This window comes from Hirundo rustica, chromosome 16, assembly GCF_015227805.2.
Source record: "Hirundo rustica isolate bHirRus1 chromosome 16, bHirRus1.pri.v3, whole genome shotgun sequence".
In the NCBI taxonomy this organism is placed as follows: Eukaryota; Metazoa; Chordata; class Aves; order Passeriformes; family Hirundinidae; genus Hirundo; species Hirundo rustica.
This window is the reverse complement of record NC_053465.1, coordinates 52,661-65,492: the sequence shown is the minus strand read 5'-3', so window position 1 is coordinate 65,492 and position 12,832 is coordinate 52,661. Positions and strand designations below refer to the sequence as shown.

General features: G+C 35.0%; 1 protein-coding gene across 7 annotated transcripts in view; it reads right to left on the bottom strand.

The window, feature by feature from the left end:
• NCOA3 (nuclear receptor coactivator 3) overlaps positions 1-12,832 on the bottom strand; it is a 54,881-nt gene that overhangs the window by 16,426 nt on the left and 25,623 nt on the right. For 5 of the 7 annotated variants that reach the window (XM_040079869.2, XM_040079871.2, XM_040079876.2 and 2 more), the window contains 9 exons: positions 8,646-8,755; positions 6,710-6,882; positions 5,132-5,232; positions 3,982-4,156; positions 3,241-3,429; positions 2,927-3,028; positions 2,368-2,421; positions 1,994-2,134; positions 689-836 (listed from right to left, as the gene is read on the bottom strand). In XM_040079869.2, coding sequence (XP_039935803.1) covers positions 689-836; positions 1,994-2,134; positions 2,368-2,421; positions 2,927-3,028; positions 3,241-3,429; positions 3,982-4,156; positions 5,132-5,232; positions 6,710-6,882; positions 8,646-8,743 — 1,181 coding nt within the window. In that variant the 5' untranslated portion in view covers positions 8,744-8,755. The remainder of the gene's footprint in view (positions 1-688; positions 837-1,993; positions 2,135-2,367; positions 2,422-2,926; positions 3,029-3,240; positions 3,430-3,981; positions 4,157-5,131; positions 5,233-6,709; positions 6,883-8,645; positions 8,756-12,832) is intronic. The other 2 variants (XM_040079872.2, XM_040079874.2) reach the window with 1 other exon arrangement.

The following is a 12,832-nucleotide window of genomic DNA, read 5'->3' as shown; positions in this document are numbered from 1 at the left end:
GAGGGCTTCGAGTTATAGGCACATACAGTATCACTGCCTCAAAAAGCTTTAATCAACAGTCAGATTATTAATCAGACGTATCAATTTAAAGATCCTCCTTTTACCCTCTTCCTGAGTCAACGCCTGACACCATTCTACTTTGCACATTAATAATGTGTGACCCTGAACAAGCTCAGTTACTAATTTTTCAGCAACTGGAGGCATTCTAATGCCAGAAGGAGACCGATTCCCTCCAAAGCAACATTTCAGTTTTTCTTGCAAAGAACAAGAACAGGTCAGAAGAAATACTACTTAAGGTACATTTCAGTTATGGATTATGCATGTGAGAGGGTTTTGTTGTCATTTTAAATGTTCTGCAAAATCATATGACTGAGCATTTCCATTTTCAGTATTTTGTCAGTGCTACCACAAAAGACTAATAAAAACATAGCACAGGCTTTGTGCAGGTATTAAGAAAAAAAATCTATTTTGACTGTGACTGTCTTTCTGCCACATAGTTAAAATGGGACTCTGTTAGGTTTACACATTTATTTGTATGCTATGCAGCTCTGTTTCCCAAATTATTCCCCATCTGAGTTTAATCAGGTAAAATATTTTAGTGTGCTATTTTTCTCAGGTTATCTTCAAGGTCAGATGTGTTTTTAAAAACTGTGGCACTTAAATTATAAACAAATACTACTAATTTCACCTGTGAAGGAAGTGGGTAGAGACAAATCCATGGCGATCATTAGTTATTGGATTTTGAAACAGTTTACTCTTTGTTTGTGCTGTCACTATTGTACCATCCGCCAAAGAAAACCGATACAATGGGGTTTCAGCATGACCCTGTGTATAAGCTGTAAAGGGAATATAGAAATATAGTTAATATTTTAAATCCCAAGAATTATTAATATGATTTATAAGACATTTTTGACATAATACTCTTCATTTACTGAAGATTTAAAAAAAAAAAACACCCCCCCCAAACCTATAAAACTTAAAAAAAAATAAACAAGATACACCCAAGACAGATAGAGAGAAAAAGGAAGTATCCCACAATTTCTCCTCTATCGACAGATGGAAGATAAAAGCAAACAAGATTATTTTGATGCTGCAATATTTTGTGCTCATCAGACACAACTGGCAAAGTTCTACATCTTTTAACAGACTTCCAAGGCCAGATTATAGCTTCCATGGTTCCTGCTTGGGGAAGCGTTTTTACGTTTGCTTCAATCAAAAAATTGTGGAAACTACTGGTTTTCATTTGAGCTTCAAATCTGTTGTTAATTTAGGATTCATTTGATCAGTTATTTTGAAGAACTTTAAATGGAATGGAAAATCCATTTTCTGACAGTACAAGTTTCTATTTATTTAATATCCCCCGTGCTTGAATTATTTTTTAAATCCTTCAAAAAGACCAGAGTTTGGAATAATTAGAAAACATCATCTTTCTTACTGAAGACTGTGGCTGTACTTCACTTATCTATCAAGGTTATCAAATCAGCATTACAAAATATGTGGCACTGGAACACAAAGTATTTTGAGCCCTGTGTCTTGAGAATTAGAAAAATGCATCAACACAACTGTTATCACTTTCAGAGAGTGGTTCTTTAACAAAATGAAAGAATGAATCAAAATAATGTCAAACTAACATTAACCAAAAATAACAAGCTAATGATAATTAAAGATGACGTATCATCACAGAAATATAACTGTCTCTGTCATTGCTGTATCCATCTGTGGAAAAACAGCTTCCTTGAGGCACCCAAATCATGTATCTGGTATTTTCCATGATAATTTCCAAAACAAACACATTGAAAAAACTAAAACACTTCCAGCAGATTTCCTCATTCTCAAGAGGTCATCCTCCTTCAGCCTGTAAATGAATCACAGCAATCAGCAAAAACCATGAAAAAAAAGGAACACAGGCAGAATTTAGCATTTTTGTTATTCAGAAAAAATTGCAGCCCCTAGGAGAAGCAACATAACCCAAACATTGTAAACTAATTTTTACCTTCATGATAGTGGTGTTTATTTGACCATGACTGCCCATCATTGTGGCATAAGAATCTCTGAATACACCGACGAATTATATCTTCAAAGCCAGGTCTCATGGAAGATTGTAATGAGTTTGGATCAATGTTGACAAGTTTGCCTTAGCAGGAAAGAAAATACACAAGTTAAACTCTTTATGACTATGACAATTCTTTTTGTATAAATACAGTACATTTCATAAGACTCCAATATAACCCTTTCAATCACCAAATTCTGAGCATTCAGAAGTTACATTTATGAATTATCTACCATATGAGAATATGATGCTGCTTATTAAAGCATCACTATTCAAAGGGATTGATATAACTGAATAAGAGTAAGTTAATCACCCACAGGTCACTGTCAGAGCTTTAGAAAACAGTAACTGTAGTCTCGGGTTACAGGCACCTAAGAGATGAACACAGAGTAAAATTTTAAAAAATACTTATGAACTACATCGAATGAACATCACAAACACAAACTGGCATCTGTAGAAGTCCCATCTGGATTACACAACTCTTTTGACTTAAACAGCATAAACCACTTTAAACATTAGTTCATGTATTGTATAAAAATACTAACATTCTAAAGGACTTCCATTCACTTCAGTTATGACCTAAAGTATTTCTTCCGCGTAAAGGAAAGCAGAATGACAACCGTTTGAAATGCTAGTTAAAACACAAGTAATGCTTCTTAACAACCTACTGAACAGTAACATAGAGAAGAAAATGCCTCCTACAGGTTTTATTACACATCACTACCAGCAATGGTATTTCGTAAAAAGCAGCTGGGAATTCTCACTATGAATTCTGTAAGTGACTACAGATACGCAATACATACTTGATTTATTTAAAACAAGAGCATATGGACAAAGAAGACTCCTTCATACTTTTGCCCTCGGTATACTTCCTACCTGAAAGATCATGTCTTGTAATGAAGCTCTCTGGATTTGCTGGAAACACCCTTTCTGCAGTTGTGATACGACGCGCCACACAAATCATGCAGGACTGCAAATCTGTATTTGAAAAAGAAATTTCTTCATTCATTGTCTCCTTTTTTACTGTATTGGAGAATCTAATAAAATAGCTGAAGTGTCTCTTGTTGTTACAATGGAAGTACAGGCAATAAGGATTAGAGCTGTTGCATTCCTGAAAATGGTTTGCAAAACACCAAAGAGTGTTTTTTCACAGAAATTTCTACGCACGACAATTCCACAAAAATTCCTACCTTCCCCCTCTTCCATCATAGCTCTTGGCTGTGATAAAGCAAAGCACTGCATAGTTTCGTATCTTTGATGCATATCCTGGTAGCCACCCACATCTTCCAAGAGATCATGAGAGCTTTTCACCATCATCCGGCAATTGAATGTATGGCTCTTCTGTCTAGGTGTTTCATTAGTCCAAGCAACTCCATTAACTTAAAAGAACAAAGAATGCATATAGATTTTCAGATACAATCAACTTATCACTGAATCTTCTTAATTTAGATACTCTGTTCTTAGATTACAGATATTAAGGACTACTTTAAGATGCCTTCTCAATATACCATCAATATAGCTTGGTATAAAATAGGAGTATTGAGAACCAAGTAAAAAACACTCCTCCTTTTGCACGACACTTTCAGTCACTTGAAGGAGCGCTGAGAAGTCATTCACATATTTTAAAAACAAGCAGTTCCTTCAGGTAACCTTGTGGCATTAGGGAAGGTGTTCCTTTAGTGTCACTGTTTCAAAGGTACAGGTAAACCAGTTGTAAAGGCTAAAGTAAAGCGTGAATTTCCAGCATATTTATTTCTGATGGCATGCTATTGTACAAACACAATAGTATTTATCAAGATTAAGATACTTCTGTAGTAAAATATTCATTATATAAGTAATCTGTTTTGAAAGGTTATCCTTTTGAAGGTATTTTTTTCTTCTCTGATTGCTTTCAAACAGTCTAGCAAGTGTAGTAAATCAATTTTTACTACCTGATGATTTAGGTAAGTTTTTAAGAAAGTCCTTCCGGTCCTCTTCATGCAAGATACCATAGACACTTGTATTAACCAAATCTTCTTGCTTATACTGCAGATACTGTGTGACATTTTCTGATACAAATACTATGTTCCCATCTCGATTTACAACAAAGAGGAAGCCGTCCAATGCCTAAATATTAACATGACAACATATGTAAGACATACCAACTAACTCTGAACATAATTTAGTTTAAAAACTGTGCCAGTGATAAATGTCAATTTACAATATATTCACTAATTTTCAAGGGCAGAGATGAAAATTTAAATTCTTCTTTGAGGAAAAGTGCATCTGGTATGGAATTATTTAAATAATAATAATTAATATGTCCATGTGATATTCCATTCAGCTTTCACATTGATAACCAGCCTTGTTGTTTCATTATTGATTCATAGGAACACAAGATCATGAATTTGTAACATTAATTCAATAGTTAGGAAATTGAAACAGGAAGTTCAGTAGAAACAAGTAGTAAGACATGAATATGAAGAGATTTCCACTATCAAGTGATGAGATAGGAGGATGTAGCCAAATACGGTATGTTCTTAATGGGAAGAGAGATTCAATATCTATGTTAGAAAAATTAAACTTCAAAAATGTCTTGATGAACTTGTAAATATCAGAATGGTTTTCTAGGGATAAAGAAGGGCTACCTGCTATGCACCTTTATTTACTATTACTCTTGAGTTATTTTACTTGATGGCAACATTAATTTAAAAAGCTTCATCATTTAGTAACACAAATGCAAAAACACGTAACAAACCTCCCCTTGCAAAAACTCCTCCGTTTAACGTTTATCCCCTCCAAGAAATAAAATATTGTGTATAAATAAGCACTGCTACAGTAGTAATTCACTAATGACTGCTGGAGTAAATAAAGCACAGGAATATTAGGAAACGTCAAAGGCTATTCTATTTCCTTCTACAGAGAATTTCAGCAAAATTAAGAAAACATGATAGATTTTATTCCTGACCCTTTCAAACATACTTCTGCATGGTTCCTGCATACTAGTTTATTACTACAAGATTGCATACTTTATTGTAATATTTTCACCTTATTTAAGTATTTGGTTCCATAGGGGTTTACTAGGACCTAATTTGTACTTGCCTGTAATAAAAGAGGTCCCAGTGAATCCTTGTCAATAACTCCCTGACCCGTGGATGATACATCAGCTTTCTGAACATCATCATCATTAGAAACTGCTTTTCCTGAAAGCCAAAAGATAAATTTCTGTAAAGCGACTTTTCATGTGATGGCCACATTCTAGTATTACAAGCCAGATCTTAGAAAGCGTATGAAATAAAGGCAACAAGAAGCACAAATGAGAGAGAAGGGCTCCTATACTGCTGGTCACTAGACTAGAAAAAATGTCATCGCCATATGCCAAACTCTTTGCTCACATAAATTGACTTGGCAGTTTAAGCTGACATGATAAACTTGCTTTGTGAACATTTCTTCTTGTTTTTCAGACACTGTCTAACGAATACCTGCTGAGTCTTTCAATAGCCATTAAACACACTCATTATATATCTCTCTTTCTTGTGTTTTTATTTTGATCATCTCATTATCATTGGTCACAGTCTTCAGATGCCATCACCACTGTTCTACAAAAAGGCTTTGATTCGTGTTAACGATTGTGTCTGTATGTATGTGCATGTGTGTAATCAAACCATATTTCAAGAATCAAAATATCCTAAGTTAACTGACTGCAGGAGAAGATGGAATGGGAACTCATGCCATGCAGCAGAATTACAGAAAAAAACATTGTGAACTTTATTTTGTGGTACTTGCTGGCTGGTTAAGCAAATCACAAGAGAAGTACAACTCCTCAACTCTACAATGAAACATTAGAATACACTACAAAAACCCTTAAAAACAGAAGATTTTTTTAAAAATCATTTTAGCATGTCTTAATTAAGATGTGGCAATTTGCCACAACATGTAAAACACGTATACACCACACCACATACTCCATTTTTCTAACACTTTACTGCCCAAGTGACGCACGTAAGCTTGGGTAGTCATTGGGAGGTGGAGATGGGGGTGGAGTGGTGTTCAGAAAAAGAAATTATATATACCCCTCACTCTATATTTCAAACACAGGTTTTGAATACACCTGTCAGTCAAAAAAAAAGGTATTATATCACTTAGGTTTACCCTAGCTGACAGAAATTATCAAGATATGATGCATTGCTTCTTTCTTCTTTCTTGAGCTGGCTATATTCTGAATACATTCAATAACACTAAGAAAGCAATTTTTAAAAATCCATAAAAATCACTATCTGATTGTAGGCTTGCCCATAAGAAAAGGATATGTTTCCTTGAAATGAAAGGCAACAGCACATATTCTTCATACCGGTGAGTATTTGGTATAGTGTACAAACAGACGGTAGAGTACCATCTCCTTTTTTTTTAACCTCATCTGTGGTACAAAACTGGTAAGAAAGGCCATACAATGTTTTAAAATCCCAATTCCTAATAAAAAGTAGTGATAAATACTTGCTTATTTTTAAACAGAAAATTACTTAAGGTGCATTTAAGGTTTGAATCAAGTCAAAGTCTGAAGACCTGCTCCATTAAATGCTATTGAGAAAACCACTACACAATTTCCCAAGTAACTATTGCTTCAAAAAAAGAACCACAACAAAATTAAACTATTAATTTTGATTTAGCAGGGAACTGTACCTTGCTCTTTTATTTGTCGAATCTGTTTCACAGTTTCTTTTAAAATAGCACATTTATCTGGTTTGACATTGAAATTGTCAATGTCACTCAGATTAGCAGATATCAGCTCAGCCAGTTCTCCAATGTATTTGCTTTCCTGCTCACGTCGACGTTTCTCACCACTGCAGACCAGACTAGGAATCAAAAACATTGTTTTGTACACTTACATACCACCCTATACAAAACCTGTGCTCACTCTGTGAACAATAATGTACTTAATACCCACCCATTAAACCTAGGCAGTAGTTATTCTTCCAGCAAACATGAATCTGAAGGGCAAATACGTGAGTTTTGTTACAGTGCTGTTTGGTTTGCATCTTTTTTAAGAATTTTAAGTACAAATTTATATCAAGGGTATAAGAAAGCTATTAATAAAAAAAAATTCCCTGTTTTTACTCCATTACTCTACTGTCAAATTTAATGCAAAGAGCAGCTGCTTTTGTTACAAAACTGTAGCACTCACACAAAAAGTATATTTTAATCCTAGAAGTTGCTTTACAATTGCTCATAATTTACTAGTTAAATGAAATTGAATTTTAGCATTCTGCTAGCTACCTTTAGTTTAATTGTAAAGAAATAACTATAGAAGGTGATAACCTCATAAATTTCTAGGCATCAAGACCTAAATCCCATCTCAACATGCAAGAAAAGCAGAATCCCAGACAACCTAATGTTGCTGGATAAAGTGTCTCTTTGAAATTCCTTTTCCTACCCAGGTTAATGTGCTGAGTAAAGAGACTGTCTACAGCCTAAATCAACAGGGAGAGATGTCACACACAGTATGACAAGAACAGGAGAAGGAGGACTCAGGGCAGGGTAAGAATGGGCACATCAGTGTAATTAAAAGAGAATAATCATTTTTTGAGAAGAAACCAAGTAAAGGAGTTAGGAAAGTATGCATGAAGCAACACTGGAGAAAACAAATACACAATGAAGCAGGAGCTTGAAAGATAAAGCAAGCAAATGAAGGGTGACAATCTGAAAAAGAACTCCTGAATGGACAGAGAGACACTGTAGAAAGGGAGAGAGAAAATGGAATGGAGGGCACTCATAAAAAGACACTGGGATGCAGTGGAAGCACTTAAGGGTCTCATACACAATCTGTTGAATGATGAAGACAAGTGGCATGTGGCACTGAGGATGTATATATAAAAGGGACAAATATTAGTACACACAATGCCTGACAACGAATTTAATAAAAGTTAATACTCTATGGGAAAAAGAATATGAAAGGATAAAAGAGAACACTTCATGTAGTGGAAAACAATGAAGCTTGTGGGGGACAGAAAACTGAGTCCCTCCGACGACAGTATCGGACAGAGTTGGGTGAGAGGCAGGAAGATAGCATAGATTGCCAAAATTTAAGAGGAACTTGAAAGAAACAGAAGTACAAACAAACCTCTTGCAAAATTCTTTGCAAAAAGCTCAACCTCTTGCAATATTCTTTGCTAAATGTAACTGCCTGAAATGTAAGGTCTGTTAAATCAATTACGAGATACAAGATGATGCCTTTAAAATTCCTGCGAAGCAAGAGGTTTTTCTTCTTTTGCCTTGCAATCACAGCTTTGAAAGGGATTCCTTATCTAATGGAGGGTATCCCTGCCCATGACAGGGGAACTGGAACTACATGATCTTTAAGGTCCATTCCAACTCAATCCATTCTATGATATGTCCACTGTATTAAAATTTCCACAGGAGTCTAATTATTAAGCACACTTCATCAACCTTGGAGTATCTACAACAAATAGTAGTTACCTATCTTAACAGCAGAAGCTGGCCTAGAGAATTTTTCTACTAAATTAATTCCTTAGTTAGAGCTTACTCTAAATTGCAATGCAAATTTGAAAAGCATTTTTAAAAACTCATTAAAAACCAGGAAAGTTCTACATAAACCTACCTTGCACTTGGTGTATCACAGGGCAATGGCTTGCGCTTCCTTGACTCATTAGTCAAACTATCTAAGGAGTTTTCTCCTAATCCACTCATCTTGACCATGCATCAGCAACTCTTAAAAGCAATGAAATAATATTTGTGAATAAAACACTCAGAATACTAATTCAAAATACGGAGAACTTATCCAGATAAGTAACTTATTTTTATCAGATTTACAAGTGAATTTTTTTTATGCAAATCCATAAACTTTTTTGCTACTAAAAAATAGTTTGCTTACCTTTCTTTAAAATCTACCCTGAATTTGGCCAAAACATGTTATTAAAGCTTTCTATCACTGTAAGCAAAAGAAAAGGTTAAAAATGCATTTAATTTTTTTCACAGATATTTTAAATTTGTGCCACTGAACTGGGACCACTATATAGCTCCAATTTGTCTTAAAAAAAAAAAAAAAGAAAAGAAAAGAAAAGAAAAGAAAAAATTTCAGTATTTAAACACCTATTTAGATAATCTGAAAAGAAAGCAATAAATTAATGTTATACCTAAACACAGTTACAGAAACAAATAATTTTTATCCTTAAGAGTATATCAGGGGGCAGTTAGAAATTTAGTATTATTGTATCCTTTTTACAGAAATTTCCAAATTAAGTGTAAATTTAATTTACTGCATTCCCCTTCAGTCTGCATTTCTTTGCCCTATACAGCAGTGGCAATAAAAGGTGCTAAATATTTAGTTAATGGAGCTAGAGAGAATCTTTCCGCATAACATAACCCAGGCACTAAGAAATCTTTCACAGAAAAAATTCTTTGTCTCCACAAGCAAAAACTACCATTATGACACTTGTTAAAAGAAACTGGCCTAGGATGACCAAATTCCCAGGAGTCAATGTTCACATATCACAAGGACAAGGAACTGCTAGAACTAAATGAAGCTTATGTTAAGGTATCAGAGGCTGGTGGCCAACTGTCTCAAGCAGCTCTGCAGAACAGAATATGAGCACCCTGTTCAACAGGAAGTTAGTTAAATGCAAGTCAGCAGGGTATCCTTGCAGCAAAGATAACCAACCTCTCAGAAAGAGCACACAATCACCTAACTGCTTCTAGGACAAGATATCTAAGGTTAAAAAAAAAAAAAAAAAAAAAAGAGAGAAGTGTGCGCCTTACTTTTGAGATTACTAACCTTGACTGAATTTTTGCATATTGGCTTCTTGGGGGGAGGGGGGGGGCAGGAATCTGCTTTAGTTCTTTCCTAAAGTCTAAACTGAAAGGACAAAGGCACACAGGAACAGATTTGCATGAAGCAGCATGGAGATTTTTCACTCTGCACGTGGAGAATTTAAAAGAACATTCTTCTTACAGCAGTACAAAATTTCGAAAGCTAGATAGGAGAGAGGACTGGACTACTCTAGCATGTGTAAAAAACACAGAAATAAAATGGCATCTTTTTAAAGTACAAATTCCCTTTGCAACTAAGAAAATGTTACAATGCTTAACGTAAAATTATATCATAGCCAGTCCTCATGCTAATTGATATACATTACAACAGGAAGGATAACATGTTTTTAAAATGACAACAGAACTAAACCCAATAATCAAACATAATCATCCATTTGAAATAAACAATTACAAAAGATGCCTAACTCTGTACTATGGGCATGAACTGTACAGGTAAGAACTTGGTCTTACATATAAATATTTGATAAAGAAACAGGATGAATAAGACAAACCCAACAGAGAGGTGGAAGAGCAAGTCTGAAGAACTTTATCCATTCATATATTCCTCCAGGGCAAAAACCTCCCAAATACATACATTGTGGCCTACTTTATGTAAAGTTCAAGAAAAATACACTGTCATGCCACTAGATGACAGTACAGAACTAGACAACTGAAAGATCATATTTCCTTCAATTAGCTTCATTCAGGTGAATAAAAACTACTGATCTGAACAAGTAAGCAATTGGAAAAAAGAGATTATAAAACAGCTTACAATCATGCAAAAAGCAGTTGATTATCTGAAGCTGATACTCAGCATTACATATGATTCAAGGTCTTGGGCCTACAGACCTCACAGCTGAGGCTGCATCTTCAGTCATGCTTGTAGGTGACACACGCACACAGTTGCAGGACTGCTGTTTCCCTCCCCTGGGACTACATTTACAGGCTGAGTATAGACAGAGCTGAAGGTTTAAGAGCTAATGTGGAAAGAGAAAGGAAGAGCTTAAAGTGTAAGTCTTAAGTCTAGCTCAGGAAGGATGTGGACAAATCAAGTACATCTGAAGCCAAGAGTAAATTCTGTTTAAGAGAAGGAAGCATTTGAAATACATTAAGCAGTTGAAAATTTGAGCCAGGACATTTCAACTATGACATAATTTTGAAGGTTCCATGGTTGTTTTAAATGATTTAGAAGTGCCATTTTTGGTTTAGCATCTACTTGTACTGAGAGATAACTCACAATGCAATTAAATAGCAAACCAAAATCACTACATTTTGTCTCAGAAACATGATAAATACAGAAGCTTGGACAAGGAAGGAAAAATCAGTAATTTCCATTGCCTGTTTCCCTACTCTTACACCCAAGTAGCTGGTGGTAGTTTATTCAGGCCTAAAGCTGCAGAGCTGCTGCACATGTATTTTCCTTTCCCTAAGAATATAATTACAAGCTGTGCAGTTAGGTCATGTCTAGAACAACTCTGTAACTGTTTAGGTATGGAAATTATAGAAGCTGCTTCCCAATACAGATGGATTTGCAGCACAAATCGTTAGCAGTCAAACTATCTTCCCAGCTACTGGAAGTATTTGCAAAAGAAGCTACTACTCAGTGAGTTAATAATTAAAGAAATCACCAGTTTAGAAGTACCAGGTGTTATATTTGTTCATCGAAGACGAACCTGTAGTTTCTAATGGGCCAGGAAGTTTTTTCCAAAGGAAGGCTATTTCGGGGGTTTGGGGGAGTTTTCCTGAAGTTAATTATTTCAAAAGACAGCTCTGAAACACAGGTTTCAAAAGTTGAAACTTTTATGCATTTTTATTACTAAAAGAAAAAAAAAATTAACACAGGCATCTTTGTATACTTACTTTATACTTAACTTTCTGAGCTAAGAAGCAACAACATTATTTCTGGCTTACGAACCAGTAATGCTAGCTAGAAAGGCTTCTACACCACATTACCTACCTAAATGAAGAATTTTTAAAAGAAAATAATTTAAGAGTGAAATTATTTGTTATTTGCATGATTAAAATAAATCTAAAAGCTACCTTAATGTGACTGAATAGCTCAGTTACTACATAAAACTGGGCAAATACAAGAAATTCTATTAAATTTTAGATCAGTATAAATTACCCAAAACAAAGTCTTCAAAGCAAGGCACTGTTTAATTCCATTGACTGTAGCAGTAATGAGCCACTATATCATGATGCTCCTAACCCCACCAGTGGAGTGGAACCAAAAGCAGCAATATTTGGAGCAAAATTTCCAAACTTTCCTGATTATTTGCAACATCTCTTCAGGTATAATCTTAAATTTTCCAATATTCTTCTCAATTCAAGAAAACAAAAATAACAAAGATCTGCTTGCTCAGCAGTAATTGTGCTGAAAAAACATAGTCCTTATTATTAAGGTGCTCATGCCTACATCTTTTGCAATGCACCATACATTTTTCATATGCCAGGTCTATTCACTTCTCAGTGAAAAGCATAAATGAGTTGTTAAAAAGGTACTGGGTTTTGCACATGGCAGATAAAATAAGACCCAGTAATTACAAATCCATCCATTGCAACAGCAATATGTGCAAACATACATTCCGAACAAAACCATAGAATTAAAGAAATCATGAGAGTTGATGGGTAGCCATGTCCAATCTGTCAGGGTTTCAGTATTTCGACAGGGTAAAATCCATTGTTTTCTAAAATTCTGCCCTGGAGTAACAGGAAAACGATGCACATGCCAACAATACAGTACATTCGCAATGGGGAAAGTTCCATTGCAAGGCTATTTCCTACAGAGCATTCAAGCCAAAATGACATTGAAATTACTAAGCATAGTAAGCAAAAAGTTTTAAGTTTGATACAACTATTTCTTCCCTGGTCTTACTCACCCCCCCAGAATTTAGAAAGCTACTAACTTAATACCCCTTAGATTGTTCTCTGCTAGCTTGTCTTTCAATGCACTGGTTTCCTTGCCCAGCTCAAGCGTGA